The sequence below is a fragment of the Chelmon rostratus genome, chromosome 8 (assembly GCF_017976325.1).
Source record: "Chelmon rostratus isolate fCheRos1 chromosome 8, fCheRos1.pri, whole genome shotgun sequence".
NCBI lineage: Eukaryota > Metazoa > Chordata > Actinopteri > Chaetodontiformes > Chaetodontidae > Chelmon > Chelmon rostratus.
In genome coordinates, this window is record NC_055665.1 from 21,026,462 (window position 1) to 21,040,638 (window position 14,177).

General features: G+C 41.3%; 1 protein-coding gene across 1 annotated transcript; it reads right to left on the reverse strand.

Annotated features, from left to right (window-relative positions):
- Window positions 1-1,386: 1,386 nt before the first annotated feature.
- Window positions 1,387-6,149, reverse strand: irx1a (iroquois homeobox 1a). Its single transcript, XM_041942699.1, has 4 exons — window positions 5,682-6,149; window positions 3,275-4,364; window positions 2,865-2,940; window positions 1,387-1,852 (listed from the first exon to the last, which is right to left on the reverse strand). Exons 1-4 carry the CDS (start codon window positions 5,922-5,924, stop codon window positions 1,777-1,779), a joined length of 1,485 nt encoding a protein of 494 aa, XP_041798633.1. The 5' UTR covers window positions 5,925-6,149; the 3' UTR covers window positions 1,387-1,776.
- Between the last annotated feature and the right edge of the window lie 8,028 nt (window positions 6,150-14,177).

Below are 14,177 nucleotides of genomic sequence, written 5' to 3' on the forward strand. Positions count from 1 at the left end.
GCCATAATTTTCTTAATTCTTAATACTATTTTATGTGAACTCAGTGTCATAATATTCCCACAGATAAAGGGATTTCTACTTTCGCTATTTGTATTCTTCTGGAATGTGTGATGGCAGAATACACTGAGGTGCGCCGGGGTTTAAATCAAACTGTAAAGTATACTGCATTGTATGTGATAATGCAGTTATAGTGCACGTACTTCCGTGTGATTTATAGCTCCTCGCAGGGTGAAAGCTGTTTCGAGCTCAGGCAATATAGGACTCGCCTATAGAGGTCGCTGTGATATTGCAAAACAGATGTGCATAAGTCACTCCACAGGTTTAGGCCGCTCGAGTAATTCACCGTGTGGAACAGCTCACTTCGCAGCTCGCTGTCATTTACAGAAGAGCCCGGACGCAAACGGCGAGCGTTTCTCTCATTATACCGCAGTCGTTGTAGGACAGACTGAAAAAAAACGCATTTATGGAGTTGTTTTCAACCAGATAATAGCGTAAGAAAATAGTAAAGAGAAAAAAAAAAACACAGTCACATTTTTGCATGAGATCGTTAAAAAATGTTTTTTCTTTCCATATAATAATCCTGTTTAAAGGCTATAGGTAAATCAAAAGAAAACGAGAAGAAAAAGAAAATACAATGCTCACATCATCTCCCATCACAGCTAATTATTGCACTTCCCTCTTATTATGTTTAAACCCCATTAGGCTGCTGCGGTAAATCAATATTTGCTTTTGGTCACCGATTGAGGCGCAAAGACGCAAAGAAGCTGCTTTTATCGGCTAATGATCACTATCAGCCTCGGAACAGACAGGACCCCGAAAACACTGACCCTGCTCCACGAGGCCGACAATGTCAGCCCCCCCACCCCCTTAAAAAAAAAACAAAAAAAACCACCCCGAAAATATTAATAATTTATCTTCGAATCGACTTCTCTCTCTGACAGATTAGATTTTAACCATTTGATTTTGTTTGGACTGGGCGTTCCCATATTATTACTTAATGACCTTCCCAGCTGCTCCTGTCCATTTTCTGTCACCAGCAACCATCTGGACACTTATTAGCACCTCAATGCATCCACGCTGCTTTCCTCCCAAACTTGAATAAAATTAAGCCTGGTTGCACACTGCCAATATATTTTTTTTCCTCCCATTCCCACCCTTCTTGAAACTGGTAGTAGCCCTCCCTTTTCTTTCCAAAGAATTATTTGTCCTCCTACTACTAATTATAATTATCAGAATCATAGTAATAATAATAGTCATCATCATCATCATCGTAATTCTAATGATCTGAATCCACGTAGAAAAGAAATATAGGCTGAGGATGCTCTTGGGTTTTCTCTATAATTTCATTTAGTTTATTAGGCAAAATATACGATCTGGACAAATTCCTTCAACGCTTCCTATTTACAAATTTAAATCACGTGGTATTTACATTAAAGAAAAGACACCAAAAACACAAGATAGAGACAAACATAATAATAATTATAATTATAATAATTATAATAATAATAAAGTAAAAAGCCTACCAAAGTGTCCCAGCCTGCCTGGGCAAAGTGGAGAGAGAGAGTTACATTATAGGCGCGATTATAGGCTACACATCAATAGAGGAAGTAATCCATCCATCCACAGGATATTACCAAATTACGCCATTTGTTCTGTACCGACTGAATGCTACGCTGCATTATTATTTCTCACCGTCCTTTTTCGGGAGTGTAAAGTCTTTTTTTTTCTTTTCTTTTCTTTTTTTCTTTTTTTCAAGCACGAAAAAAAAAGTCTTGATCAAGCCGAGGAGAGCGCAGTGAGGACCCGTTGCGTGGCGTCTTGTGGACTCCTGGCGCTGGAAGGCAGAGAGGATCTGGATAAAGAATAATACAGAGAGGTGGATAAATACCCCCGCCGTGTTTGGACAGCGGGTTTCAATGTGCATCTTAAGTGTCTGGCTGAACAGTTTTGATTTGAAACAGGCTGCAGTCCCGTTTCCAACCCCCTCACATTCTATGATTAATAATAATAATAATAATAATAATAATAATAATAATAATAATAAGAAGAAGAATAAGAATAATAAGAATAAGAATAAGAATAAGAATAATAGCATGGTAAATTAATTATACAAATAATTTAACAACCTGAAAAAAAATTATTGTATGGGAAAATAAAATCCTCTTATGTAACAATTGTCACCTTTTAAAATTCACTTGTATGCTTTTTATTTCTATATGACTGCATAGCTCCCCATGCAACAGTCATATAGAAAGAAGGGGGCACTTTGTAATACTTGAAACAGAGGTAAACTCTCTTCCCCTTTTCGGTAAGAGCGCTCCCTTGGGCTCCGGGTCTCCCAGGGGTCTTTAGGGAAAGCACACAGCCCAGACAGAGCCCGTTTTACTCGGTGACTTGATAAGTAGCCACACTCTCCCCAGAGGGGAGGAATTAAAGGGGGTGTGGGATGGGAGTCAAGACCCCTGTCACTCGCAAAACAAACTGTGTTTTATTTATCTTTGTTTATTTTATTTTGTAGTGTTTTTATTGTTGTTTTATGTAGAAAAAAAGAAGAAGAAAAAAGCTGCCAGACACAAACTTTAAGCTTTATATCCTGCAATTTGTTATGTTTTGCATCCCATGTCATTGTGTTTATTTGTTGAATAATTACAGGAGGTAAAATTTCATCCTGATCTTCCGAATGTTCATGTTTGTGCTTAATTTTAGTTATGTTAAGTAGTGCTATTATAGATATATATTATAGATATATTTTAATCTAAGCAATAGTCATTGCATTCTGCATTTATAATTTATTATAAGGCTTTTCTTATGGCAGTGTGTTTCCAACAGTCGGGTAAAGCAAAACAGTAAAAAACTTGTCTCACCTGTCATGGATGGGACGAAAGGAAGACTTCAGCGTCTGTGATGGAGGCGAATCAGACCTTACACCATTTTCATGGTCTGAAAAGGAAATGAGCAAAAACACTCATGAGCCCTGCTGGATAAGTGGATAACGCATAGGCCTATATTTTTTGCTAACGTGTATGAACATATCTAACTAAAAATAAACCCGGTGTTGCTGTGCATCCAGTATGTGGACATTGTGCATTTAAGTGGAAACATATAGCCTACTCATGTCTGCATGTGTGTGCACACTGCTTTGCTATTCTAATTATACATCAAAAAGAAACACGCATTAGATGCACAGTTAATGTAATACACATAGGTTGTGTATAAAGTGCTTAGCGCCTGCATGTGACATTTGTGCGCGTGCACGCGTAGATCATCCCCTTACCTATGTGCTTGGGACTGTGGGTCTCTGACGGGGCCTTGCTGTCATTGCTGAGCGCTGCTGCAGCTGCTACCGGAGACACCACCACTGATGTCGGCTGCTGCTGCTGCTGGGACGGCAAGTGGTGGTTGTGGTGGTGGTGGTGATGGTGCTGGTTTACTCCCAGAAACGACCTCACATTCAGCAGGGAGTTCTGGCCCAGGAAAGCCCCGTTCGTCCAGTTGTGGAACTTTCCAATCTGGCAAGTGTACAGTCCATGACTGGGGAGGAAGGCCGGGTGGGTCTGGATCTGGTGGTGGGGTGCTGATGAGTGAGTGGTGGCCGCAGGGGCACAGGGGGACGTGGGTTTCTGAGATGAGCTATCGGGACTAGTAGCAGTCTCTGCTAAAGACCATATTTTAGGCTTATTGTTAGACGGGAGAGGAAAGCTCCCGGGTCTATCCGGGGACAAAACTCTGGTGTTGTTGTTGCCGTCCGAGTTCTCCTTACTCCCTGGGTGAACTGAAATTGTGCTCTTAGATTTGTCAAAGGCCTCATGGGCCTGCAGGGCGAAGGCCCGTCTTCTCTCCAAGCTGTCCAACTCTCCACCCGCACCGACACCACCCCTGTGGTCCCTGCTCCCCTCTGTTGATTTATCGTCATCATCCTCGTTGCTTTGATCCCCATCGTTGTCGTCGATTTTGTCTATGTCTATGCTCTCCAAATCAATCTCCTCCTCGTCTTCGTTTTTCTCCGCCTCGTCTCCGCTGCCGAACAAGTTACCGTCCCCGTCCTCTTTGCTCCTGCTTCCCCAGGTCACCTTGTTCTCCTTCTTGAGCCTCCTCCTGGCATTGGCAAACCAGGTGGAGACCTGCGTCAGCGTCATTTTGGTGATGATGGCCAGCATGATCTTCTCCCCCTTGGTCGGATATGGGTTCTTCCTGTGCTCATTGAGCCAGGCTTTCAGGGTGCTGGTGCTCTCCCGGGTGGCGTTTTTGGGCCTGGCCGGGTCCCCGTACTGAAACTGGCCGTATGGGTAGAAGGCCGGAGAGGTGTGTGCTGCGAAGCTGGCAGGATGGACACCAGGACTGTCCTTCAGCTCATACTGGGATCCCTTGAAAATAAAGGATAATGTTTTATAACAGTAGGACATTAAATGTGCGTAATTAGTTTGATACACTGGATTGTAAAATACTTTTTTTTTTTTAACAAAGTAGCTCAAATGCATTTTAGGAATTGCATATATCTGTAATTCAAACAGGTGAAAAAATCCAAGAGTCGCACCTGACTGAGCTTTCCACAACCATAGGCCTGCAGCACCTGCGCCTGCACAACTCCTCACTCAGAGGCAGGGACCTTTCATTAGCAAGCATGTTTCATACATGACAGTCCAATAACGGGACAAATGAAGTCAACAGCACGACAGAAAGTTCGTTGCATCATCGTGAAGGCGCATATGGCACGCAAATTGCCAGCTTTTTCACGTGTACCTGCCGAACGCCCCTCAACACTCCTCGAGTATGTCAGAGCAGTTGTGAAGGCCCGAGTTAAGTTCTCCCAGCGTGCCACACTAACACTTTTGTGCCGAGTTTAGTTCCCCGCCTCGCTTGTATTTGCTTTCGACACAACACTCAAACGCATCATCAGTTAACGCATATGCTTGGATTTTAGACAGCAGCTCTCATTTTGAAGCTTTGGCGTAATAGTCCCTGCCTGTGCCGGCCTGGTGCGCACACTGGCCAGCACAGTAACACACTGCGAGTTGATTATTTTCACTAGGTGTGAATTTTGGCCAATGAATATCTGATAATTCTTCACAAATAAAAATCCACGTGGCGTTCAAGCATGGCAGACAAAACAAAGCACTGCAGGATTAAAACTTATTATGTGTTTACAGACGAAGCTTTTGGTCTGTGGTGGAGATTATTTCTAAAGATGTGAGCAAAATAGTGTGGCCGGGAAAAGAAACCAGGAGAAACTTTTTCTTCAGGCCTACATGGTGCGGGCTGAAACGCACATCTCGGTAATGGCACGGTCTTTTTCTTCCGTCAGATGTATTTAAAATAACAATATGAGATATCCGTGCGGTTTGTGTGAATTACCTGTTTTGTTTACTTGTTTACTTTTATGGGTAAATTAAATAATTACGGGTCCGATTTTTTTTTTCCTTTTTTGTTTGTAGCAGCGAGTCAAACTTTTCACATTTGTAACTCAATCAGCCAAACAAGCCACAGAACTGAGAAAATTCCAGCAAATGTGGATCAATATTTAGCGATCGATATTTAAGAAAATCAGACGCATGCTGCATTTACATTTCTCCGCCTTTTTTTTGTTTTCGTTTTTTTTTTTTTTTTGACAGCCGTGAGGACGTCGAGCATAAACAATCGTCAGCGCACCGCCAAACAGAAACAAAACCCACCGTTCTTCTTACCATTTGTGAGAAAAGAGCCAAGTCCGCGCTGGTGTAAGGTAAGAAAGCGCTGTAGTTGTGTGCGTACGGGTTGGCGTACATGCCCAACACCGACGTGACCGCCGCTGCGGTGGCGGACGGACTTCCCCCGATTTCGGTGCTTCCTCCCCGGGACGACGGCGTAAGCACTCCCGGTCTCTCGCTCCCGTACACCGCCTGGGAGGCACTTAGGTACTGCGGGTAGCCTAGCTGGGGGAAAGACATCTCCACCGCCGAGTTGTCGCACGGCTGTATGCGTCCGACAAAACTGTGCGTAAAAAAAAGGTGTGCGAGAGAAAAAAGAAAAAGAAAAAAAGAACCCGCAGGACTAAAAGGGAAAGTGTTTAAGCCAAAGTCACAGCTACTACAGACATACACAGTGGTATGCAGTCAAAACAACCCGCTCTTAAATCTCGGCTTCCTCTCTTTTCTTGCGCAAAGTCCGCTGGATGTGATCTGATCAACAATTGCGCTCCGACTGACGCGCCTGGCCCTGAGGTCTCCAGGCTGATCTCTCAGATACAATTTGAAGTTGATGCTTTGATTGGCATCCCCTACTTGAGCCTGCAAGCTCCTCCTCGTTTGGAGCAATGTGGATAATGTGAATATAGAGTGAGCACATTGGCTGGGGCCTCTCTCTCTCTCTCTCTCTTTCCGTCTCTCCCCGCTCTGACTCTCTCTCTCTCTCTCTCCCTCTGACTCTCTCTCTCTGTCTCTCCCTCCCTCTCTCTCTCCCCGTGTTTGGACTTATTGTATGTTAAATGTTCAAGCATTAGAGTCCATTCACCGAAGGCTTTGATTGTTGTATGACAACCTGTCTACACGATTTTACAGCTGTCCGACACAGGGGGAAGTAAACCCGTCAGAAGAAGGAACTTACTTTGAATAGATTTAAATTGTAATTAAAGGGGGAAACGCCACTCCGCAGAGGAATTAGTGTTTGGTATCACGGGCTGCTGGTGCGTTTATTTAATTCATAGTGACTAATTTACTCTGAAAGTGTCTTCCTCCAAGTTGGATTTATTCTTTGTAGTGTTCTTCGTATCATGTCTTCCAAACTTATGTGCTTGTCAAATCGATATTATAGTTTAATTGGGTTTATTAGGATGAACCACGCTAAAAGAAATGTTTTAATAAGAATGACCATTTAAATGAATTATCGCGTTTTCAGCCATGTGACTGCGATATAAGTTTAAAGATTAAAAATCTAATTTCAAGACGCTTTTCCTTCAAAAGTCAGCGCAGTTACGCAAATCCATGCAAATCTCTCCATATAATTTATTAATTATGTATGTTTTTATTGACGTCTGTTTTGGTTTCCTTTGATTTATTCATAAAGGTTTAATCAGCCAAATTCTCCCTCTCTTTTTTTCCCCTCGCCCTCTTTCCATCTGCACGCGCGTGTGCGTCCGTCCGTCCGTGCGTGCGTGCGTGCGTACGTACGTGCGTGTGTGTGTATGTGTGGACTTAAACCGGATTGCTGTTGTCCTTTGTAACAACAGAGCCACTTCACGTTTCCTTGTTTTGGAGTGAAAAGGAATGAGGAAAAGCCAGGGAGACAACTCAAACACCGAGGCGTCAGGCTGGAAAGCCCGCGAGTCCCTGCGCGCGCCACAAAAATATTATCTACGCATATCCAGTCCCCAATTTTATTTAAGTGCCTTCACTTTTAGCACATTGACCAAAAAAAAAAAAAAAAAAGAAAGAAAGAAAGAAAGAAAGAAGAAAGAAAAGAAAGATGCAGAGAAATGTATCCGTCACCATACTGAAACCTGTTCACTATAACTGGTGAATTTGCATTTCTTAAACAAAAAAATAAAATAAAAAAACAACACTTAATTACCCTTCCACAAATTAATACTGTCTTTTCTCTTATAAAACTGGGTTTCCGAATATGTAATTCCGCAAGAATTGAGTTGAAGAAAAAAAACGAATGCTATAGCTTTTGGTCACCTCCTCTTGAACCGCTTATCCAATTTCCAGCTCAGAAAAAGAGACAGGGTCGGACTTTAACCTCTACTTTCTTCAGCTGTCCACTCCTGACGCAGCCGCGTGGAGGGGGGTGGTGTTCGTGTTTTAGCGCTTCTATTTTGATTTGATTTTGATTCTTATATCACCCACCTCCCGACTCAGCGGGGGGTATTCTGTAGATCTAGATTTAATGCCTTAACGACTGAAGCCCAAGAAGTCAGTAGATTTTGATCTGCGCCAGATGGCTCCGAGTGGATATTGCCGAGCGCCGAGGATCTGTTAAAAATATCTGAGGGGCACTGATGGTAATCTGGGTAACACATCAGAAAGGAGGGGAGGAATGGCAATTGTGATAACCCGCTGGAAATGTGTGCAGGGGGCTAAATATGATGGCTGTGGTGGGTTGGTGGAGGGGGGCCGGGAGTGAGGAGACAGAAAAATATCTCTAAATAGAAATCAACATGAGACATTAGAGAAAACAGAATAGGAAAGAAAAAAAACTCAATGGACTTGATGAGCAGTATTAAAACAAAGGAAGGCGGAGATTTCATAATAATGAGAAATAATAACCGGAATAAGCATGGTCGTGATTGCTACCTGAATTTTCCTTTTATCTCTTATGAAAACTTTTTTTTTTTGTGAAAAATAGAAGTTGACTCCTGGTAAACAGTGACACGTGTTGAGGGCAATAAACCATCACCGTTAACTGATTTATAGGGTCTTGTTAAACTCTCATTACCGCCGTAAGCTCTTCAGCTTCAACCCAGAGAGAGAGAGAGAGAGGGAGAGAGGAACTTCAGCTCCTCTCATCGTTCACCCCTCTTTAAAACTCCTCCACCACACGCTCGCATTGTGCTTCCTGGAAGCAGATGGGCTTTCACCATCTGCATCCGTCGCTGTCCGACGCGCACTGCGCGCACACGTGCGCGCGCACACTGGCCCACGTCATGACTTAACGATTTGTGAATACTCTCTGCCTTTGCAAATCCTCAGGCTGCTCATATTAGATAGTTTTATCATGTAAATCTACAGGAGGCTCTTCATAAGCTGTTCTGCTTTAATGGCCCCATTCTAATGAGTCACTCAGGTAGTGGATGAGTTCTTTTTATTTAACAGCCTGTTTTACGCATTTAAAATTTCCTGTCGCCAGCTTCTTCTTTACGTTTTAATTTTCTTGATGCACGCCTTCTGCAGAGAGAAAATGTGACCACATGTTGATATTGATTATGTGTTATGTGTGTATTGGTGGCTGGGCTACATCCACCCAACCTAAGATAGAGATCAAAGGGTAGTGAAGCCTCTCTGTCCAATCCAAATGTCAAATTCTCTTTATTGGCATGAATGTCACAACAGCAATACAGTCTAAACTTCAAGAGCCAATGAAACAAAAGAAATTAATACAAGACTTGCACAGTAGCATTAAAACTCAGTATCTCTCTCTCTCTCTCTCTCTCTGTGTGTGTGTGTGTGTGTGTGTGTTTGTGTGTATGCAGCTGGGTGGGTGTTTGCATTATATTGTGGTTGCATGTGTGTATTGTGTATGTGTGTGTGTGTGTGTGTGTGTGTGTGTGTGTGTACAACCTAAAATAATCATTAAAAAAACAAATAACACAAATAAACAAATAAATAGTAAACCCAGTAATAATTGGGATTATTGTCAGTTAGTTATCATTGGGTCTTGCTTTGACATACTAAATAAATGTTAACATATTTCAGTCATTAAGTTACATTTTGTTCAATAAATAAAATAATAAATACAGTGAATTAGGTATTCCAGTCAGAGGAAAAACATATGATGGTCTACTTATGAATTTAAGTTTGCATCATTTTAAGTAAGTTAAGTTGACTGTTTCAGGACAGATACTGCAGCAGTGCTTTATATATCCATATTCAAGTTTATGTTTTATAATTGTTGTCAAAGTTTGTAAAACTTTTTTTTTTTCAAGATGCTTGAGTGGTGGTCGCATGTGTAAACGAACATAAAATGTGCTGTTTTGGAGCGAATGATGCTGTAATATTTCTTTCATTGTGTTTTTTCCCTAAAAGTTAGATTTTCCTGTTTTCTGATTAAAACATGACCCACAATTAAAAAATGTGTCTCGTACTTGGATTATCAAATTTATGTCATTTATAATTTTCAAACTAAGATGTTAGTATGGGGTCATGGCTGCGTAGTCTTATAATTTAATCTAAATCTGTTTAATTTAAATCAATATATGCTTGAACTCGGGCCTTTAGAAAGTATGCCAGCACACAGACCTGAACCACTCCAGTCGAAGTCAAAGAGAGCGAACCTGCATTACAATAACACTGGTTATGTTGACTGTTGGCTACCACCGCAGAGGTCAAGGGTGCCTCTGTGAACTAATAACTGTGGTGAAAGATACTCCTTTCCTGCCTCTGGGAGTGCCAAAGTTGAGGAAAGGTTAAGAATCCGCAGAATGTCCCTTTTGTGCTTTTCTCGCAGATTATCAAATTAAGTGTTGAAACCAAAACTCCTTTTCCCCCTGAAGAGAGGAGATTAGATGAATGTCAGTGATATCAGCGGACCATCGCAACTGTTAGACCTCTTCCCTTCAACATCGCACACAAACATGTACACTCACGCACGGTTCCAACGTACTCCCTGAACTGCGTCAGAGCAACTCAGCTATTTAGCTGTGGGTTAGAGTCAGAGGACCACTGGTGTTACTGTGAGACATTTGATACGACAACTGCACCACACCTATAGGTAAGGAAACTAGGAATTTCCTGGATAATAAAAGAGGTCTATTCTGGGTATTAGAAGGTCAAGAAGTTTTGCACTTGACAGCTAAACACTTGGAGGGGTGGTGCTCCCCAGTTTTGATATGACAAAGAGCTTCTGAGATCAACTTGTTGCAACGCCGTTTCTCCAGTAAGTAATGTACATGTTGAGCCCTGCAACAGGTACGAGGTAATAAATAATTTGACTTCACATGACTAGAAGGGCCCTCTTCTTCAAAGAGACAAGCATTCCAATTCATGCACTTTTCATTCTTTTAAGTACACATCTCTGTGTTGATGAGCCCGTAATGCATCTCTTCATTATTGTATATACTGTATTTAAAGGGAAAGAGCATCATATGGCCTTTGCTTGCCCAAAATAAACTGAACTTATTCAAGATGGGATTCAAGGCAACCATGTGCAGTGCATAATTAAAAAGCAAGTCCTTGATAGGACTAACTACTACTAACCTGACTCTCTGAATGATTGTACTCCAGATTTGAGATTAAATAAACATCGAATGTGTTGTTGTTTTGATGCCTCCTTTCACTCTATTGGTAACCCTGTCCCTGAGATGACATTTATATGCTACCAGTTTGCTTTGCCAATTTTTTCAAGAAACACACAAAGCACTTGAACATCGGAGACTGGAGTTAACATTTAACCAAGTGCAGTGACAGTGCCAAAACATAACCATAAAAAACTTTTTTGTTGCTGGTATTGCAGAACAATAACAAACAAAAAATGAGTTGCATGGTGTTAGTGAACATTTAGCAGATCTGTGCAGCATCAACCTTTTATGGCTTGACAGATCTGTTTATTAACAATGTGTCCTCATTATGTGGGACACATGACATTTTGCTCAGTGTATTTTCTGTTGCAAATTCGTTGTGTGTCAATGTTTTGTTTTTTTTTTCTCTCTAGAGAGAGGGTTGGTCCGAGTGTGGGTGCATTCAAGGTAACTCCCACTCAGCAGAGTATATTGTCCTGCACTGTAATTCAATAATGATTGCTACTGCAGCAAGCACACTACTACCACCACTGCTACTGAAGCTAGAATGAATATATAAAAACGAGACCAAACACTCCGGTGTTACCTCATCACGGTTATCACGATTAAGTAACTGATCCAAATAAGTACCGCTTGCTACCACGTCGAGGCAAAGTTGTCGGGAAAACACAGCACTTCATCAATGTTGACAAGTTTCTTTTAACTCATTCTGGCTTCTAACTGCATACCATACAAAAGACAACAGCCAAGGATCTGACTTTTTTCCTCCCCAAGGGCATTCTCAGGGTGGGTAATGAACGGGTGGGCCCAGATTTTGATGTGGTTAGGGGCCAAGGGGAGAGAAATGTGAGAAGGGGTGTTAATTGTTTTGGCTCTTTGCTGGGGAAACATATCAACATTAGATCTAATGGAGGTTAAAGACTCTCATTGCCATAGGGGCTGGAGCTAATGAATAGCTATAGCTAGCCAAGGAGAGATAGAGGGAGAGAGAGATGCAGAGAGGGGGAAGAAAAAGAGGATGTAGCGTTTACTGGCCTTTTAAAGGTTTTAACTGCTTCAGCTGAGTGTTTCATTGCAATATTGACCTAAGAGGATTAACATAAAGAACTCATGAAAGTATTTTTTTTTATATTAAAAGCTCTTTTTTAAATTGTAAGCACAGCTATTTGCAGCTACAGTGAGTGACCTCAAGGACAACTTCAACCACGAGTTTGAGGAAGATTTCCCAATCTCCTAAATTGAAGTAACGTTGTCATTTTAATTTACCTTCGCTGAATGTGAACTCTTTGTATTTTCAAACCTGTTGCATTTAGTTCACAAATACTGTACAAGTCAGCATGCATTTGATCACAACAGCCACAACTGCAAGAGCCAATTAAGCATTTTGGCAATTCACAAACTAATTCCATTACTTGGTATTTAACTTCTCCATGAATAATCAACTGGATTCTAGTGAGCCAACAGGCTGCAAGCCACAGACTCCTGCTCTATACTGTATGTGCACATCTGCACAATTCAGTTGCAGATGTATGCAAAGTACAGTAAAGAGATGTACAAAAAAGACTTTGGACAAAGAGAACAGTGATATCAAAGTCCTCTTTTTGTCCTACATATAAATTTATGCTAAATCTCAATGAGGGAGACTCAAGCATTGGTTTGAAACGCTAGCTTAGAAATATTCATAAGAGTTAGTCTCCCATTTCAGATGTTTATTTGCTGCCTCAGAAATGGTGGAAAAAAAATGGGAGCATGCAAATCTGCTTTCAGATGATACAATTCCCACGTTTATTTATCAACAGAGTTAATTGAATTTTAAGGAAAGGGCCTTCTTGGGGAAAAAAGATTTTTGTACACTGAAGTATTCTTTTGAAATTACACCCTTTGATAGTGGTGTAAAGGATAGACTTATAGATAAAATGATCAACAGAAAGCATGACAAATGGAATTTTAATGAGGCCGTTTCTTTCATCTGTTATCATGTTGTGCTGCTTTCTGCTTTGGTGTGTCTTTGTACTAACTATTGATAGTAGTTGAAACCTGCTGTTTTTATGTTACTGGACATGCCTCCCCAGGATGCCTCGGCCTCTCACTCTTAACAACACTGCTATCACCTTGATCACTGATCAGACTGACTCTGTTTCAGTTGCTTTGGGGTTTAACTTCCTGGAGTGTTTAATTGGTTATGAACACACAAGCCTAAACCTAAAAAAAAAACAACTGAAGAGGAAAAAATAAGTCTGACTTTTCAGATATTGCTGTCATGGGAAGGTTGGGATGAGATGCTTTGTCCTTACGGTTATTTTAGGAAAAATATGCAACATGTACATATTGAGCTGTACTTCAGTGGACAACTAACTTTCACTGGACTGATTTATGCCACAGGATATTGTTTTTGACATCTGTCCTATTTGAATTCAGATTATCGATGTCATCATGGCTCCTGAGTAGGGTAACCACTGGTCCAACCCTCTAGCCTTGGGTGTTATGGGGTCACCGATGAAAACAGCAGTCTGTCAAATTCACTTATGCAGTAATGAGTTATAGACACAGTGATCTGGGAAGGGGAGAAGGGTGTTAGAGGGCAAACACAAACAAAAAAAAAACAAAAACAAAAAAAAAACAGGGTTCCAAAGGGGTTTACAGGCTATTGATGTATTAGATTGGCTCTTTGTGCCACAGATTAGATCTTTCCATTGCAGCTGAGCAGGGACAAACTACATGGAATCTTCTTTTTCTCTGTTTAGACAACCATGACAAACCTCGATATGAGCTGACAAAAGAATCAGGTTCAGTGCCACAGAGTACACAACCTTAGATAGATATACTATTTGGTGATGCTTTAGGCAGTGTCTTAGCTTAGAGAATTATTGTCACATAAGTTCGTCAGGAGAAATAAATGAACACGAGCCACATTGACTCAACAGTTTTATGTCTACCTGTGTATTTGTCCTCCCTTGTATTCAGCATAATGTGTTCGTCGTTCTGATGTCTCACTCAGAGCAAATAAAAATAGAAAAAAAATTCCAAAAGTTGATGCACACTTTGCACCAAACTGTTATATTTTGGTTAGTTTTCATTTGGCTCAGAAATGACCACAATGAAATGACCACATTGACCCGAACTGCACATTCTCTGTGTGTTTTGTGAACAACAAGATGAGCCGGTGTATTTTTCTGTGTCTCCAGGGTTGATTGGTTTGTTGTCTTGCACCTGCTCCTGATGACTGCCTGTAAAGGCCAGTTCCATATAT